Raw genomic sequence first — 19,482 nt, 5'->3', positions numbered from 1 at the left:
AACTGAGTTCACCCAGCACTAGGCCAGTGTTTATCCTGGCCCAGCCCTTCCCTGCCTCAAAGTGCAACTCGACAGTGACTGTCTGAATGGATTCCGCACTCTGGGAAAATGCTTTCATTGTGGCTTCAGCTGTGTGGGCCCTAAGCTCTGGAACTGAAAATCCCAAAACCTCTCCTCAGCCTGAAAGGTGCTCCTTAGGCAGCTTCTACACAACTCTCTTGATGTTTCACCATGATCCGCAGAGTGATGTTTAATAATTATTCTGTGAAACACCTTCTGAAATCAAAATCATTGTCCCCACTGTGCCCGGGATTGTGATCAGTTGGAATCTAATCAGAGTTCTGGGGGAATGTTGCCTTTCTAAAGTGGGGATATTTGATCTGAATCTGTGTGATTTTCCCAAACGCAGAGAGTGTGGAGCACAGGCTGTTGTAAATTCTGCTGAATGGCTCTTAGGCAAGAGTTTGGTTGGGACTGTGGCTTTGTGAGTCTGATATTGGTGCCAGTTTAATGGGTCTGTTTAGCAATGATATCTTTGTCCTGTTGTGTTGCAGTGTGCCGTGGGTTTGCTGTGCTGGAGGATGGGGCATTGGCACACAACCTTCAGGAACAAGAGAGTGAGTAGAAACAGCTCCGGGACTGAAATACCAGTGGTTCCGTGCAGCTGGGTTCAACATGCCCACACATGCGTATACATATACACAGATCGTTTTCATCCAAGTGTTCCTTGGCAGCCCCTTTAGGAGGGTGTGGGGTCAGAGCAAGGTCAAGCACAGTGGGTGAGGACTTCCATCCTCGTATTGGGTTTACGCCTAGTCTGGCTGGTGCTTTAAGGGTGAGGGTGCTGTGCGGTGCCCTTGGGCAGGAGCTCCCGGTCTTCAATGCACTCTTGTATAGACTAGAACTTTAAACAGAGCTATGAGTCTTTCAGGAGGGGGAAGAGGGCAGAAATTGAGGTGAGTGATGGGTAGGAAGGTATTTTAGTTGAGGGGACACAGCAGGAGGCTGGGGCCTGAGGGCGGGGAGATGGGAGGGTAGGGAGGCCGAAGGGCAGGGGAGAGTTCCAGACTGTAGCTGAAAGCTGATTCACTGGAGAGGGGGAGATGAAGAACAGGGTAGAGAGCTGGCAGGTGGGAATGGGAAAGCTGGAGATGAATGGAGAAGATGTGGCCGTGGAGGGGTTCATTAAAGAAGTATGTTTTGTATGGGGGCGGGGAGATATCTGACTGAGGACACAAGGTGGAATCTGTAATAGCTCCCACAATATAATGCTCTGTGTCACCTTGAAGCTGGTCCCCCACTGACAGTCAGGATGTGTGAGCACAGAGAAATGGAGGGTTCTGGTTCTTGGCTCTTGGATAAAGGTGATACCAAGCTGCTATTCAGAAAATGCTGGTGTGAGCTCTGTGTCGCTATTAACCAGCATCCTTACTGATCCCCAGTTGAACAGCACTATGCCTCGAACGTTGAGAAGAACAAGTTGGTGCGTCGGGATGTGAGTGTTGCTAAGAAGCTGCAGGATGAGGAGGAGTTGGAAGCCAAACACTACAGCCGCGAGCACCAACAGCAGATGTATGTATATCCCCGGAGGGGTGGGGGGGGTAATGTAAGTACATTCCTAGGGCAAACCAGCAGGGGGGAAGGATTGGGGGGGGGGCGCATGGACGGACTAGGCGGTGCTGAGAGTTGGAGCTGGACAATGGGGCAAAGTGAAAGGAGAAGGAGCAAAGTGGAGCTGTGTGGAGGAGGTGGGCAGGGGGAAGGACAATGGTGAGTGGGCAGATCTTGGAGGGGTGTGCTGAGGTGGCGGGGGAAGGGAATGAGGGAGGAGGCCAGGGGAGGGAGCATTGAGGGGGTAGATCTGGGAGGGAGGGGGTTGGGAGTGAGGTAACAAGCATGGGAAGGAGACTGAGGAGGCAGGTCTAGGGGTGGGAGGGGGAGAATGTGGAGGAGGGGAGTGAGAGGATAAGCCTAGGAGGGAGGCAGACGGAGGGCGGGGGGAATGAGGGACTTTCTGCTAGCTGTAAAATTGAAACCTGTGTCAAAAAAGCAAATAAAATTCAGGTGACAATTTGCTTAAAATAAAAATATATAAAATGATTTAACGATGTGGGTAGTCAGAACAAAACATTTTCCCTTTGATGAAGTGACTCACTGAGCTGAGGTCCTAGACAGGAGGCAGACGCTGCTCCTGCAGTTCCTGGGCAGCATGGCTAACCTCAGAACAATAAAGGATTGTGTGCAGCACCTACAGGAGCAGAAATCCTTCCCCTCCCCACAGGCAGCCACCTCATTGCACCTTACCTGGTTAGGAGCGCTGCCCATTGGCAATGTCCAGCTTGGCTGGGGAGGGGGAGAGTTTGCGCTGCTCTGGTGAAATTCCCCGTTGCTGCTTCCAGTGACCTCAAACACACTCCTGCATTTGTCTGGCCGGTCAGCTCTGGAACTGGTGAATGGTGCAAAGAACTCCCAGACTCCCTCTGCGCAGTCCTGACTCTCAGCTACTCTTTGTCCTAAGCCCCTTGGAGTCTGTCATTGGAACAAGGAGTATGTGCCCAGCACTGGGCAGTCTGGCTCAATCACACAGCAGTTTGAATTGTCAGATACATGATCAGTGAAACTAGGTGTGGATCTGTTCCTGCTGCCCTGAAGCACCTTCAGTATATTCAAAGCTCTCACTTGGTGCAGGTTAGAAACATGTTCCTGGCAACCAGTTTTCAGCTGACCTAAATGCAGTGTTCAGTGTGTGAGCTTGTGTTGGTGCTATCAGTGTTGCTGCTGCTGGTTCTACTTATTCCTCCTAAACTTCAAATCTTCTGTCCATTCCCTTGAGCACACACTCCTCTCAACCTCCCTGCAAGTGTGTACATGCACAGACATACCCCACACACGTGTATGCACATATACTGCACACCCACATGTGCACACGTACACGCATGCATACTGTGCACACACGTGAATGCACACCCAAGGCAAATGCACACATTTTCTGCACACGTACACACACTGTGCACAACGTGAATGCGCACACATACTGCACACCCACAAGTGCACACACGTACACACATGCGCACACACACAACCTACAGCAGTGAGTAACACTGTCACCCCTTAAGTCAGAATGTCATCATTTCAGGCCCCACCCCAGAGGCTTGAGTGGATATTCGCAATGAGGGGGTGCTGTCTTTTGGGTGAAGTGTTAAAACGGGGCTCCATCTTCTCCCTTGGCTGGAAGTTTAAGATCCCATGACCTGATCATGATGCTGGGGGAGATATTGCTCTGTGTAAAGTGATTGCCTTGTCCCCTCCATTGCAACAATAATCAGACATCTCACATATTCTATTGGCTGTAAAACACTTTGGGCTGTCCTGGGGGGGTGTGAAAGGTGCTATCTAAATGTAAGTCGTCCTTGCGTTAACTGCACTGTTTCCATGTCTAGCGAGGAGCTTGATTCTCAATATGCCAGAGTTATCCAAGAGGAGATTGAGAAGCGTGTAGCAGAACACCAGCAGCGAGAGGAGAGGGATAAGGTGAGCTTTCTCTTCAGACTGTGGGGGTGTCAGCAGAAAGCACAGTGAGGCAACACTTCTCACAGTCTCACTGCTCCTGGAACTCCGTATGTGGGGCTGTAGGTGTTTGGTGACAGTTCACTGCCTGTTGCTATCCTCCTCTTGGTGTGAATGTAACGTTCTCATCATTCTGCTGACCTTTGGGATAAGGAGGTTCCAGACGTGTCAGAATCCCTGCCCTGGAGTATCGGACTTTGTGTTTGAGCCTAGCTGGGCTTTGCCAGCTATTTGACCAGTATCATTAACCGTGCAGAGCCAACAGTCCAGTGGCTGGATGGAGGAGTGGAAACCTAACCTTGTCTCTGTGTCTTAACTACTGGCAAACTGACAGGAATAGAAACTGTTTCCATACCCCCCCTCCTTTCCTGCCCACCCTCCCCAGGAGCCTTCCCTCTCTCCGAGTTGGTGAAGACAGGAATCTCTCTTTAGGTAAATCCGTATGAACTGTCCAGGTCTAAATTGGAGAGATTGGAGTGGGACAGGTGAACTGAAAGGCATTTGGAGGTGTTGGTGTGTTTGCTGTAATGTGGGTTGTTAGCCACAGACAGAAGGTTCCTGTGCCCTGAGACAGCGTTCGAATGGAAGCTTAGATCAGTGATTTGTTTTGTCTGAATTATAGATGACGCTCTGGCTTGTTTTGCAGCTGGGTTTGGAATGGATCTGTTCCCCTGGAGAGCTCAGCAGTGACTAGACATCTCCTGTGTCTGCTCAGATCCCTCAGAGTGAGCTGAGAGAGTGGGTTTGGGTCGGTCTGACTGTCCCATCAAGCTCCATATAACCACTTGCCTCTCTAATGAGAGGAAAATCTCTGCTTTGTGGCCTATGGATCATTAGCTACTTCTTAGTCTCTGCTGCAGTCCCCAGCACTTACAGTGAGTGTGTTAGTGTGAGTGCAGTTAGCCTGCAGTTTGTGTCCTTGGTGTTAATGGTGGCGGCTGTACTCCATCCTGTGTGCACAGTGTCAGTGGGAGAATTGACTGTACTGTAACCCTGTGTGTACAGTGTCAATGGGGGAATTGACTGTACTGTAACCCTGTGTGTACAGTGTCAATGGGGGAATTGACTACTGTAACCCTGTGTGTACAGTGTCAATGGGGGAATTGACTGTACTGTAACCCTGTGTGTACAGTGTCAGTGGGGGAATTGACTGTACTGTAACCCTGTATGTACAGTGTCAGTGGGGGAATTGACTACTGTAACCCTGTATGTACAGTGTCTGTGGGGTCAGGGGTTGAAGTGTGAGCTGTTCCCTCGGGCACAGGTTGGAAGTTGGATGACAGAGTTTTGAGTGTAGTAAAGACGAAGGGTCGGAGAAGGTGTAATCGTTAGGGTTCAGGCTAAAAATTAATCAGACTTCATATAATATAGAAATAAGGACAGATTCTAAAATGAGGCTGGATTACATCTAAACTCACTGATTTCCCTGTACCCGTGTCACCTCGGGATGTTTTAATCCAAATGGCTAGTGTTTTATAAAGATGCTTTTACACAAGAGGGTCCGAGAGACAGTGACTGATTTACTGGCAGATTGTGTTAGAGTTGCTCAGTCTGTTTCTGGGACCTTATTGTGTGAAGCTGTTTCTGTAACCTCGCACCCCCTGTGGGTGCCATTTCACTCACACGCCCATGTTTGTTTTGACTGGCGATATTTTTTACCTTGATCTGAAGAAGTGTTTTTTTTCTGTTAGCTCCAGAGCTGATTCACCAGATTAATTCCAGCCCCGACAGAAAGCTGCTTTTGATTTTTAATTTTAATGGCCAGTGAGTCTGCCCATTAAAGCTGTCCCTGGCTGGGTCTTGCGCGCTCTCAGACAGCTCACAGCCTGCCACTGCTCGCTCTGCACTCAACCCGTTCCAACTGGTAATTGGGGAAATGTGGAGAAAGTGTTTCCACTTGTGGGCGAGTCCACAACAAGGATATAAATACAAGCTGGTTACTAACAAATTAAATAAGAATTTATAGAATCATTGAACCCCTACAGTGCAGGAGGAGACCACTTGGTCCATTGAGTCTGCACTGACTCTTCAACAGAGCATCCCACCTAGGCCCAATCTCCGTGTATTTACCCCACCGATCCCCCTTGGGACACAGTAGCACAGTGGATAGCACTGCTGCCTCACAGCGCCAGCGATCCAAGTTTGATCCCCAGTTTGCGTCAGTCTCTGTGTGGAGTTTGCACGTTCTCCCCCTGTCTGCGTGAGTTTCCTCTGGGTGCTCCAGTTTCCTCCCACAGTCCAAAAGATTTGCCAGTTAGGTCGATGGCCATGCTGAATTCTCCCTCAGTGTACCCGAACAGGCGCCAGAGTGTGGTGGCTAGGAGATTTTCACAGTTACTTCATTGCAGTTTTAATGTAAGCCTACTTGTGACATTAATAGACTTGAAACACTAAGGAGCAATTTAGCAAGGCCAGTCCACCTAACCTGCACATCTTTGGAGTATGGTGGGAAACCGGAACACCCAGAGGAAAGCCATGCAGATACGGGGAGAAGGTGAAAACTCTGCACAAGCAGTTACCCGAGACCAGAATTGAACCTGGGTCCCTGGCGCTGTGAAGCTTGATTCCGTTCCACAGTGGGTGGTGTGAATGTGGGACTGGCTGCTACGTGGAGCAGCTGAAGCAGAGAGTCTTAATGTTTTTAAAGTGAACTTAATGCCTGTGTGAGGGAGAGGAAAATTGAGGTCTACCAGACCAAGATGGCTGGAGGTTTATGTGGCCTGAACATTGGCCTATGGATTACACAGGATATAGCCATAGAGGTTTACAGCATGGAAACAGGCCCTTCAGCCCAATTTATCCCTGCCACCCTTTTTTAAAATCTCAAAGCTAGTCCTAGTTGCCCACATTTGGCCCATGTCCCTCTATACCCATTGTACCCATGTAACTATCTAAATGTTTCTTAAAAGACAAAATTGTACCCACCTCTGGCAGCTTGTTCCAGACACTCATCATCCTCTGTGTGGAAAGAGACTTTTGTATCTCTCACCTTAAACCTATGCCTCTAGTTTTAGACTCCCCTACCTTTGGGAAACGATATTGATTGTGCCCCTCATTATTTATAGACCTCTATAAGATAACCCCTCAGCCTCCTACGCTCCAGAGAAAAAAGCCTCCGTTTATTCAGCCTCTCCTTATAACTCAATCCATCAAGTCCCGGTATACAGCACAGGTAAAGGCCATTCGGCCCAAAGAATCCCCTACTAGCGTTCGGGCTTCAGTTGCACATCTCTCCTTATTCAAATTAACCATCATAACTCTCTCTGTCCTCCTCCCTCTGTCTAGTCAAATTTCCTTAAATGGATCTGTATACTATTCACTTCAACCACTCCCTGTGGAAGTGAGTTCTGAACGCTCATCATTCTGCAGGTTTTTCTTTTTTATTTTTATTTGTTCAGAGGATGTGGGTGTCACTGACTTGCCAGCATTTATTGCCCATCCTTAATTGCCCTTGTTCAGAGGGCATTGGAGTGTCAGCCGCATTGCTGTGGCTGTGGAGTTACACGTTGGCCAGACCAGGTAAGGACATCAGATTTCCTTCCCTAATGGGCATCAGTGAACCGGAGTATTTTCTAACAATCGACAATGGGTTCATAGTCACCAGTAGAGCTTTTAATTACAGATTTTTATTGAATTCAAATTCCACCATGTGTTGGATTTGAACTCGGGTCCCCAAAGCATTACTCTGGGGCCCTGGATTACTAGTCTAGTGACAATAACACTGTGCCACTGCCAATGGTAGTGAATTCTTCTGAATTGCTATAGGATTTCTTGGTGATTTTCTTGTATTGATGGATGCCTATTTTCTTCCCACAAGAGGAAACATTCTCTCTCTACCCATCCTATCAAAACCTTGGAGAATTTTACATTTCTCAATTAGATCATCCCTCAGTTTTTCTTTTCAAAAGAGAGAAGAGGCAGTTATGGATCCTGTCCTGAAACATATACTCTCACATTGCTGGTGTCACCTTGTAAATCTTCCCTCTGCAGTGTCTCTATCTGCTTTTCCTGAATTGACAGCTGGATCTGTGCTGTGTGTGGTCTGTTTCCTGTACTGTAACCACATTCTGTGTCTGATCCCAGCTATTTGTGTCAGTGCCAGATCTTTATACCACCTCCACCGAGCTGGTCACCTTCACGTCTTGAGGGAGGAGGTTATGGGTTTGAAGCCCATTCTAGGATTTTGTGCTGACAAGTCGGCACCTCCAGCAGTGCAGCAGCCCCTTGGTACAGCACTGATCTTGGTGCTTGTCCTGAAGTGGGGCTTGAAGCTCCGACACTCTGAGGAAAGGTATTATCCTCTGGTTGACAGCTCTCCTTTGTGAATGCTTCTAACTCCAGAGTAGATTTCACTTTCCAGTGTCCTCTCCTCATGATGTATCCTTGAATGTGAATTCTGACTGTGCCACGTCACTATTCATTCACAGGAGGCATCGTAACCCAGTATGGTTCTGACTGTGTCTAGTGTCCACACAGAGTAGTGGATAGAGAAATGTCTGACCTTTGGACAGCTAGGCTTGCTCAGGATGAATTACATCTAAACTCAGATTACCTTGTACCCACGTCACCTCGGGATGTTTTAATCCTAATGGCTGGTGTTTTATAAAGATACTTGTTACACAAGAGGGTCCCAGAGACAGTGACTGATTCACTGGCAGATTGTGTCAGAGTCGCTCAGTCTGTTTCTGGAACCTTATTATGTGAAGCTGTTTCTGTAACCTCGCACCCCCTGGCAGGCTAGGCTTGCAGAGGTCACAGGCTGACGCTGGTGGAATGGAGACGGATTGGTCAATGACTCAACATTCAGCAGAGAAACAGAGTATTTTTAGAATCTTAACTCAGATTTTAGTCTCACAAATTCACTCAAATTGTCATTTTTTTTAATTGCAAATTAAAGTGATTGACTGGACTGAATGTTAACAGGAGGCCTTCCTGAGATTATAGTCACAACTCTGCCTCAAAAATGTTAATCGCTGAGTGGATGTTGGAGATCTAATGAGAAAGGTTACATTTGACAAATGGGTCTGACACTAATCTGAAAATTACAATGTTTTCAGTTTTATTTTTAAAAAATATTTTAGAATGAAATGATTGTCATTCTGTGGTGGCGCAGTCTGTGTGGGGGGAGGGTCTGTGGGCGGGTGTGTGGGGGGGGGGAGGGTCCACGGGCATGTGTGTGGGGGGAGGGTGCGCGGGCGGGTGTGGGGGGGGAGGGTGCGCGGGCGGGTGTGTGGGGGGGAGGGTCCGCGGGTGGGTGGGGGGGAGGGTCCGCGGGCGGGTGTGGGGGGGGGAGGGTGCGCGGGCGGGTGTGTATGTCGGGGGGGGAGGGTCCCCGGGCATGTGTGTGGGGGGGGAGGGTCCGCGGGCGGGTGTGGGGGGGTCCGCGGGCGGGTGTGGGGGGGGGGGAGGGTCCGTGGGCGGGTGTATGTCGGGGGGGGGGGGGAGGGTCCGCGGGCGGGTGTGGGGGGGTCCGCGGGCGGGTGTGGGGGGGAGGGTCCGCGGGCGGGTGTGTATGTCGGGGGGGGGGGGGGAGGTTGTGGATGGTAAGCAGAGCGGGGGAGCTGGAGGCAGTGGGCAGGTTTTTGAATTTTATTTTAAAGTTTACTTATTAGTGCCACAGTAGGCTTATATTAACACTGCAATGAAGTTACTGTGAAAATCCCCTAGTCACCAAACTCTGGTGCCTGTTTGGGTACACTGAGGGAGAATTTAGCATGACCAATGCACCGAACCAGCACGTCTTTCAGGAGAACATGCAAACTCCACACATCCAGCAATCCAAGCTGGGAATTGAACCTGGGCCCCTGGCGCTGTGAGGCAGCAGTGCTAACCACTGTCCCACTGTGCTGCCCTGAGGACAGAATGGGGGAGCCTTTGGGTGGATGGCGGAAGTGTGTGGGAAGGTTGTTGGGGGTGGGGGAGGTTATAGGTGGGTGGTGAGATGGTTGTGGGTGGGGGACCAGTTTATTGGTCTGGTGCTGAACCTCTGCCCCACACTGGAATCTTTCTCTGCAGCTGGGCAGTCTCATTGGGATCTCCTTGTTCCTCCTCCCAGTGCAGTTTGAGTGTGAAGTATGTGTATCGATTGATGCAGTAAATGGTGATGGCACACAGCACCTCATTCAGTGAGCTATTACCCATTGAACCACCGACAGTAAGTGTGATTTGTGTGATGATACTTAGACTGAGGGTCGATGTGGATGGGCTTTCTGTTACTGTGTGAGATACAGGGAAGGTTAATATATTACTGCTGATGGAAGCTCTCCAGCAGCCCTACATTAAACATGCGATTCTCTCAGTGCTGACTTTGGAATGCGTCAATGTGGCTGCTGCAGTCGGAAATACAATCACTGTGTCCTTCTCGGATTAGCTCAATAACTAATTGATATTCGAGAGTGTCACTGGCAGCAATTTGCACAGTTCCTTCTAGAAGAATCTACAAATCCTGATGTTCCGAACCAGCTTGTTGTCTTCCTATTTCCTCTCCTTGCCTTCCCTCACACCACACACCCCCTGCCCCTGCCCCTCCTGTCTGGGAGGTGCTGACACTCACTGTAGCTCTATAGCTAATTTTCCTCATAGAATCATAGAAACCCTACAGTGCAGAAAGAGGCTCTTCAGCCCATCGAGTCTCCACTGACACAATCCCACCCAGGCCCTACCCCCATATCCCTACGCATTTACCCGCTAATCTACGCATCTCAGGACACTAAGGGGCAGTTTAGCACAGCCAATCTAAAAGATGTAACTTGCACATCTTTAGACTGTGGGAGGAAACTGGAGCACCCGGAGGAAACCCACACAGACACGAAGAGAATGTGCAAACTCCAAACAGACAGTGACCCAAGCCAGGAATCGAACCCAGGACCCTGGAGCTGTGAAGCAGCAGTGCTAACCACTATGCTACCGTGCTGCCCCATACATGTTTCCTGTACACATTCAGACAGCATTTGTTAGAGGGCTTCTTAACCAAGGGTGCATCACACTCCAGGTTGTGTCTAATATCCCTTGATGCCTATACTAGGGTGGCACAGCAGTTAGCACTGTTGCCTCACAGTGTCAGGGACCCTATTTGATTGGGTCATTGTGCGGAGTCTGCATGTTCTCCCTGTGTCTGCGTGGGTTTTCTCCAGTTGCTCCAGTTTACCTCCACAGTCCGAAAGACATACTGGTTAGGTGCATTGACCATGCTAAATTCTCCCTCGGTGTGCCCGAACAGGTGCCAGAGTGTGGAGACTAGGCAATTTTCACAGTAATTCGTTGCAGTGTTAATGTAAGTCTACTTGTGACATTGATAAGTAAACTTTAAACAGAGAGTTGGTAAATGGTGACCTTGGGCTGGTAACTCTGTACTGTCCAGATGACTAAGATGTGAGGAGAGAAACAGTTCCAGCTCTCCTGCAGAGTAAGGGAAAGTTTTTGAGGAATTGATATTTTTATTGTGGGTGATTTTAATAATGGAGTAGGTGTCGGATGAATTGTGGAAAGGAGCTTGGTGCGTCTACTGTTCCAAAATCAAATGAAAAAATCTTGTTGTTTTCAGTAGAAGTGATTTAAGGGGTGCTGAATGCAGTCGCTGTAAATGGTTTGAACCTATGGAACTTTCATTCTCAACTGGAGACTGTTTCTAATTATAGAACAGCTGTAAAATAAAATAAACTTTGACTTTAAACAACACGCCTTAACATGAGAAGCCTTTTTAAATGGGCTAAGTGTTAGAAAGCATTAACTGTTTAAAACTCAGCATGGATTTAGTGAGTGATATTAGCACAGGCTGGAGATGCCTTTACCTGGCTGTGATGAACTGCGCCATTGTGCCGCCCCACTTATTTCCTTTAAGATTCTCTTTAAAACACACCTCACCTGCCCTAATATGCCTTAGTGTTCAGTTTTGTTTGGCATTTGTGTGAAGTGCTTGAAAGTATTTTACTTAGTTAAGGGTGCTCTGTAAGTGCAATATTTATGTACATAGTCTGTCATACTGAGGGTATGATGTGGATATGCCGGCGTTGGACTGGGGTAAACACAGTTCTGGCCAGAACTCTCCATTCACCTGACGAAGGGGCTAACTCGAAAGCTAGTGAATTTACTATCAAATAACATAAGAACATAAGAAATAGGAGCAGGAGTAGGCCATCCAGCCCTTCGAGCCTGCCCCGCCATTCAATAAGATCATGGCTGATCTGTCGTGGCTCAGTTCCACATTCCCGCCCTCTCCCCATAACCCTTAATCCCCTCGCTTATCAAAAACCCATCAACCCGCGTCTTAAAAATATTTAGCGAGGCAGCCTCCACCACCTCAACGGGCAGAGAATTCCAGAGATTCACCACCCTTTGAGTGAAGTTCCTCCTCAACTCCATTCTAAACCGCCCCCCCTTTATCTTGAGGCTGTGCCCCCTAGTCCTACTGTCCTTTCTGAGTGGGAAGAGCCTCTCCACCTCTATCCTATCTATCCCATTCATCATCTTATACGTCTCAATGAGATCTCCCCTCATTCTTCTAAACTCTAACGAGTACAAGCCTAGTTTATTCAGCCTCTCCTCATAGCTCAACCCCCTCAACTCCGGTATCAGCCTAGTAAACCTCCTCTGCACTCCCTCCAAGGCCAAAATATCCTTGCGTAAGTACGGCGACCAAAACTGCACACAGTACTCCAGCTGCGGCCTCACCAATGCCCTATACAGCCGCAGCAAGACCTCCCTACTTTTATATTCAATCCCCCTCGCTATGAAGGCCAGCATCCCATTCGCCTTCCTGACCACCTGCTGCACCTGCAGGCTGGGTTTTTGCGACTCATGCACAAGGACCCCGAGGTCCCTCTGCACCGTCGCCTGCTGCAGTTTTTCACCCCGTAAGTAATAGTCCTTCCTACCATTATTCCTACCAAAGTGGACCACCTCGCACTTGCCAACATTAAATTCCATTTGCCATTTCCTGGCCCATTCGCCCAGCCTATCTAGATCCTTCTGCAGACTCTCCACACCCTCCGCACAATTTGCCGTCCCACCAATCTTGGTGTCATCAGCAAATTTCGACACCATACACTCGGTTCCCTCCTCCAGATCATCTATATAAATGGTAAATGGCTGAGGCCCCAGCACCGACCCCTGGGGCACTCCACTAGTCACCAACCGCCAATCCGAATAGCACCCATTAACCCCCACCCTCTGCCTCCTATTTGACAACCAATCCTCTATCCACGCTAACACCTTACCCCCAACTCCATGCCCCCTTCTGCAGTAACCTCTTGTGAGGTACCTTGTCAAACGCCTTCTGAAAATCAAGAAAGACCACATCCACCGGCTCTCCTCTATCCACCGCCCTAGACACATCCTCATAGAACTCCAATAAATTTGTCAGACACGACTTCCCCTTAACGAAACCGTGCTGCGTCTGCTGTATCAAGCAATTCCCCTCAAGATGCCTCGCTATTTCCTCCTTGATGACGGATTCTAACATTTTACCTACAACAGACGTTAAACTAACCGGCCTATAATTCCCTGCCTTTTGCCTGGCACCCTTCTTAAACAACGGCATAATATTAGCCGCTTTCCAATCTTCCGGCACTTCCCCGGAATCCAGCGACGTCTGGAAAATAACCACCAAGGCATCCACTATCACCTCCGCCATTTCTTTCAGAATCCTCGGATGCATTCCATCCGGTCCTGGGGACTTGTCCACAATCAGTCCCTCCAGTCTGTCGAGCACCGCCTCTCTAGTAACAATAATGTCATTGAGACCCCCCACTCCTACCACCTTTCCATCGCTAACATCCGGCAAATTATTCACGTCTTCCTCCGTGAAGACCGAAACAAAAAAGTTATTCAAGACCTCAGCCATTTCCCCATCCCCTACCACTAAGTCCCCCCTCTCATCCTCTAAGGGTCCAACATTCACTCTATCCAGCCTCTTTTTATATATTTATAAAAACTCTTGCTATCCTTTTTTATATTAAGCGCTAGCCCAGCTTCATAGTTTCTCCTACCCTTCTTTATCAACTTCTTTGTCAATCTTTGTTGACGTTTAAACCTCTCCCAATCCTCTTCTCGCCCACTACTCTTAGCTACTCTAAATTCCTCCGCTTTTAATTTAACACTTTCCTTCACCTCCTTCGCTATCCACGGCTGATTACCTCTCCTCCTACGGTCCTTTTTAACCATCGGAATAAATTTCTGCTGAGCACCAAGAAAGATCTCCTTAAAGATCCTCCACTGCTCCTCAGCAGACCTACCTTCCAACACACTCCCCCAGTCCACATTCGCCAATTCCTCTCTCATCCTACCGTACTCCCCTCTGTTCAAACAAAGGACGCGTGTCCGGGAACCCACTTTCTCCTCCTCCATCTGCACCAGAAACTCCGCCATACAATGATCACTCTCCCCAAGAGGATCCTTCGCCGCAAGGTCCCTAATTCTACCCGCCTCATTACATAACACCAGATCCAAGATAGCTCGCTCCCTCGTCGGCTCCAACACACACTGTTCAAGGAAACTATCCCGGCAGCATTCCAAGAACTCCTCCTCGAGCCCACCGCGTCCAACATGGGTCGACCAATCAATATGTAGATTGAAATCCCCCATAATTATCGCCGTCCCATTCCTGCACGCCGCATTTATTTGCGAGTTAACAGCCCGCCCCACCTCCAGATCATTATTCGGGGGCCTATAAACGACACCCACCAGCGTCTTCCTCCCTTTGCTGTTCCTAATCTCTACCCACAACAATTCCACGTTCTGCTCCTTGGCTCCAATATCATCCCTTGCTTACCACCCTGATGCTATCCTTAATCAGCAGAGCTACGCCCCCCCCTTTTTCCTCCTGCCTATCCTTCCTAAACACTCGATACCCCTGGACATTCAGCTCCCAGTCCCTGTCACCTTGCAGCCACGTCTCTGTAATGGCCACCAGATCATATCCATTTGTGCTGATCTGCGCCACCAGCTCATCCACTTCATTCCGAATGCTTCGTGCATTCAGATAAAGTGCCTTCCAGGACTCTGGTCCCAGCACGGTTCAGACCAACCCCATCCTGCCCGAACAGGTCCCACCTACCCCAATACTGATGCCAATGCCCCATAAATTCAAATCCATTCCTCCCACACCAATCCCTGAGCCACCCATTCACTTCCTTAATCTTATCAACCTTACGCCCGTCTGCACTCGGTTCAGGCAGAAGCCCAGAGATAACCACCTTGTCGGTTCTACTTTTTAATTCCATTCCCAGCTTTTCATACTCCCTCCCCAGATCCTCAGTTCGCATTTTCGGTTGGACTGAAACCTGGTGTTGTCAGACTTTATACTGAGGGTAGAAATGCGTGCACACGCACACGTAGCACACATGCACATATACTACACTGAGGATTACAGACACACACATATATATCTATCTGTGAGAGTCAGTCCTCTGGGAGACCAAACTCTCATTTTCCGGGACATTTTGTTGGTTGCACTTATTTTAACTATAATTGTTGAATGAATCTGCTTGGAATTCAGCCCATCATGCTGGTACTGACTCTATCCAATTAGCCCCACGTGTCTGCATGTGTCTCCTTTTTAAGTATTTATGTGATTGTCTTGGGATTTTTTTCCATTCCTTCTTCCCCCCCACTGCCCTGTTGGATATTCCAGATCCTCTCACCTCCCTGCGCAAAGTAAATCTCCCGCCTGCTGCTTTTCCCAGTTATTGTGGTTGATCTTGCTTGCTGATGTGGTGAGAGCTCCCCATAGCTCAGCTGTCTGCTTTATCCTCGGGGTCTCTGAAGCTGGGTTTACCATGGCTCTCCACCAAGGGGTGCTGTTGCAGTGCCTGTCTGCTCAGCAGCTGGATGTTTGCCGGATGTTTGCCAGATGCTGCTGCCAGATGTTTGTGTCGGGAAACCATTTTTTTTGCCTCTGAGCGTGTTCCCAGGAGCCAAGAGGCCCCTGCTGTCTGTCTAGGGAATTGTCGGCTTTGAGGAGCTGTTAATCTGCATCCTGAAAACATTTCAAACATATGATGGTGACAACTTGAGTTAACCCTCAAATGACTGGTACTGAGACAGGTTAAACCTGTTAAAAGTTAGTGGAATGAGGAATTGGTGCATCAGCTTATACCACAGGTTACCAGAATGAGCGTGTACTGGGGTAGACCACAAGTTAGTGCAGTGACCAGGTAGAGTATTAGTTGAGTTGAGTGGGTTAGACAGCAGGTTAGGGATGTGAGGAGCTAATGAACCTGGTTAGATGATTGGCTAGTGTAATCAGCAACTAATGTATCAGTTTGATGGTAAGTTAGTGAAGTAAGCAGCTAGTGTATTGAGTTAGACAGCAGGTTAGTGGAGTGAGCAGGTACAAGGCTAGTCTACATTCAATGCAGAGAAGTGTTGAGGGGGGAGGGAGAACCATAAATCATACAGTGGAGAAGAGGCCCTTCGACCCATCGAGTCTGTACCAACATGTGAGAAACACCTGACCTCCCACCTGATCCCATTTACCAGCACTTGGCCCACAGCCCTGAATGTTACAATGTGCCAAGTGCTCATCCAGGTACTTCTAAAGGATGTGTGAGGCATCCCGCCTCCACCACCCTCCCAGACAGCATATTCCAGACCATCGTCACCTTCTGGGTTAAAAGGTTTTTCCTCACATTTCCGTCCTTGCCCCCCTCGCCGCCCCCCTCGCCGCTCCCCCCACCCTTGCGCCTTTCTGTCCTGGACTTGGCTCCTTAACATTATCAATTGAGGAGGAGAGAGAATCAACTGCCCTGAAAAGCAATGGAGAATGTGACGACCCTTGTGGCCCAATAGCCTGCTTATACTCACACATTGAGTGGCTCCTAGTGCGATGCTGAAAGGACAACAGCAACCTGGGAACTTGCTCCAATTCTGCAAGGGACCCAGCAATGTAACACCTTTATTCAAGAAGGGAGGGAGGCAGGCAGCTGGAAACCACAGGCTAGTTAGTTAACATCAGTTGAAGAGAAATTAGTAGCAGAATTTTTAACTCATCATGGGATCAGGCTGAGTGAACATTGAGACAGGAGAATAATGTTCGACTAATTTATTAGAGTCTTTTTTAGAAGATGTAACAAATGGAGTGGACAAAGGGGAACCAGTAGGTGTGGTGTACATGGATTTCCAAAAGACCTTTGATAAGGAGCCACATCAAAAGTTACTGCACAAAATAGAAGCTCATGGTGTAGAGGGTAACGTACAGCATGGGTAAAGGTTTGGGTAGCTAACAAGAAGCAGAGGATAGGAATAAATGGGTCTTGTTTAGATTGGCAAGCTGTAGAGTGGAGTGCTGCAGGGATCAGTGCTGTGTCCTCAACTATTAACAGTATCTGTCGATAATTTAGTGGAGCGGACTGAATATATGGTAATTAATTAAGGTAGGTAGAGAAATAAGAGTAGAAAGTCCTCAAAAAGATGCAGGCAATTTGTGAGTCAGAGTGTAAACACAGGCAAAAGTGAACTTGTCCATGTTGGCAGGAAGAATAATTAAGCAGCATACAATTCAAATGGAGAGAGGTTGTAGAACTCAGTGATGCGTGGGGGATCTGGGTGTCCTGGTACATGAATCACAGGCAGGGACAGTGAGTAATTAGGAATGCTAATAGGATGTAGGTGTTTATTGCAAGGAGAATGGAATATAAAAATGGGGGAGTTTTACTGCACTGGATAGGGCCTAGCTGAGATGACATCTGGAGTACTGAGTTTTGGTCTCCTTATTTGAAAAAAGATACAATTGCTGAGAAGCAGTTCAGAAGAGGTTCACTCATCTCATTCCTGGAATGACAGGCATTGACATATGAAGAAAAGGTGAACAGGTTAGGCCTGTACTCGTTGGAGTTTAGGAGAACAAAGTGTGACCTTACTGAAAAGATCCTGAGGTGAATGGAGAGGATGGGAACCGATTCTTAGAGAACTATAGGAACAGTTTGGAAGGTGAGTCTGTGGAATCCCCTTCCCCAGGGAGAGTAGAGGCTGGGTCACTGAGTTCACTCAGACTTAGTTAGACAGCTACCTGATCGACAGGGGACGCAGGGGTCATGGGGGGAGCCTGAGGTTGGTTGGTGGAGGGACTCTGGAATCGGGAGGGGGTGGGGGAGTACAGGGTTTTGGGGACTTTGGGGGTGCGGGGGGAAGGGTAAGCACTTCCACTGCAGTTTTAGGAGAGAAGCCTGAGAGTTTTTCTCTCACCGTCCTGGACAATATTCATTCAGGTCACCGTTGCTGTGAGTAAGAGTTTGCTGGGTTTAAGCTCACTGCCACCTTTCCGATAACAATAGTTACATTTCAAAAATATTTCACTCGGAGGTTGGGAATGTTGCCGTTATAAAGGTCAAGATTTTCTCTTTTTCATTACTGTTCTTTTACTTTTCCCCTCTTCTGCATTTCCCACTCTTGCTCTCTGCCTGCCCCCCCCCGCTCTCTGCCTGCCCCCCCCTGCTCTCTGCCTGCCCCCCCCCTGCTCTCTGCCTGCCCCCCCCTGCTCTCTGCCTGCCCCCCCCCTGCTCTCTGCCTGCCCCCCCCCTGCTCTCTGCCTGCCTGCCCCCCCCCTGCTCTCTGCCTGCCCCCCCCCTGCTCTCTGCCTGCCCCCCCCCTGCTCTCTGCCTGCCCCCCCCTGCTCTCTGCCTGCCCCCCCCCGCTCTCTGCCTGCCCCCCCCCGCTCTCTGCCTGCCCCCCCCCGCTCTCTGCCTGCCCCCCCCTGCTCTCTGCCTGCCCCCCCCTGCTCTCTGCCTGCCCCCCCCTGCTCTCTGCCTGCCCCCCCCTGCTCTCTGCCTGCCCCCCCCCCGCTCTCTGCCTGCCCCCCCCTGCTCTCTGCCTGCCCCCCCCTGCTCTCTGCCTGCCCCCCCCCTGCTCTCTGCCTGCCCCCCCCGCTCTCTGCCTGTCCCCCCTGCTCTCTGCCTGCCCCCCCCTGCTCTCTGCCTGCCCCCCCCGCTCTCTGCCTGCCCCCCCCGCTCTCTGCCTGCCCCCCCCCGCTCTCTGCCTGCCCCCCCCCGCTCTCTGCCTGCCCCCCCCCGCTCTCTGCCTGCCCCCCCCGCTCTCTGCCTGCCCCCCCCCCGCTCTCTGCCTGCCCCCCCCCGCTCTCTGCCTGCCCCCCCCCGCTCTCTGCCTGCCCCCCCCCCCGCTCTCTGCCTGCCCCCCCCCCGCTCTCTGCCTGCCCCCCCCCCCGCTCTCTGCCTGCCCCCCCCCCCGCTCTCTGCCTGCCCCCCCCCCGCTCTCTGCCTGCCCCCCCCCCGCTCTCTGCCTGCCCCCCCCCGCTCTCTGCCTGCCCCCCCCCGCTCTCTGCCTGCCCCCCCCCGCTCTCTGCCTGCCCCCCCCCGCTCTCTGCCTGCCCCCCCCCGCTCTCTGCCTGCCCCCCCCCGCTCTCTGCCTGCCCCCCCCCGCTCTCTGCCTGCCCCCCCCCGCTCTCTGCCTGCCCCCCCCGGCTCTCTGCCTGCCCCCCCCCGCTCTCTGCCTGCCCCCCCCCGCTCTCTGCCTGCCCCCCCCCGCTCTCTGCCTGCCCCCCCCCGCTCTCTGCCTGCCCCCCCCCGCTCTCTGCCTGCCCCCCCCCGCTCTCTGCCTGCCCCCCCCCGCTCTCTGCCTGCCCCCCCCCGCTCTCTGCCTGCCCCCCCCCGCTCTCTGCCTGCCCCCCCCCGCTCTCTGCCTGCCCCCCCCCGCTCTCTGCCTGCCCCCCCCGCTCTCTGCCTGCCCCCCCCCGCTCTCTGCCTGCCCCCCCCCGCTCTCTGCCTGCCCCCCCCGCTCTCTGCCTGCCCCCCCCCGCTCTCTGCCTGCCCCCCCCCGCTCTCTGCCTGCCCCCCCCGCTCTCTGCCTGCCCCCCCCGCTCTCTGCCTGCCCCCCCCGCTCTCTGCCTGCCCCCCCCGCTCTCTGCCTGCCCCCCCCGCTCTCTGCCTGCCCCCCCCCGCTCTCTGCCTGCCCCCCCCCGCTCTC

General features: G+C 50.9%; 1 protein-coding gene across 2 annotated transcripts in view; it reads left to right on the top strand.

Annotated features, from left to right (window-relative positions):
- Nucleotides 1-19,482, top strand: part of LOC145360150 (uncharacterized) — a 59,860-nt gene that overhangs the window by 18,331 nt on the left and 22,047 nt on the right. For both annotated transcript variants that reach the window (XM_080215138.1, XM_080215139.1), the window contains exons 3-5: nt 555-617; nt 1,443-1,572; nt 3,441-3,531. In XM_080215138.1, the coding sequence (XP_080071264.1) occupies nt 555-617; nt 1,443-1,572; nt 3,441-3,531 (284 nt within the window). The remainder of the gene's footprint in view (nt 1-554; nt 618-1,442; nt 1,573-3,440; nt 3,532-19,482) is intronic.

This window comes from Carcharhinus amblyrhynchos, chromosome 30 (assembly GCF_965287045.1).
Source record: "Carcharhinus amblyrhynchos chromosome 30, sCarAmb.v2.hapA, whole genome shotgun sequence".
Lineage (NCBI taxonomy): Eukaryota > Metazoa > Chordata > Chondrichthyes > Carcharhiniformes > Carcharhinidae > Carcharhinus > Carcharhinus amblyrhynchos.
Note: the sequence above shows the minus strand (reverse complement) of the source record. Positions and strands in the feature narration are given on the sequence as shown.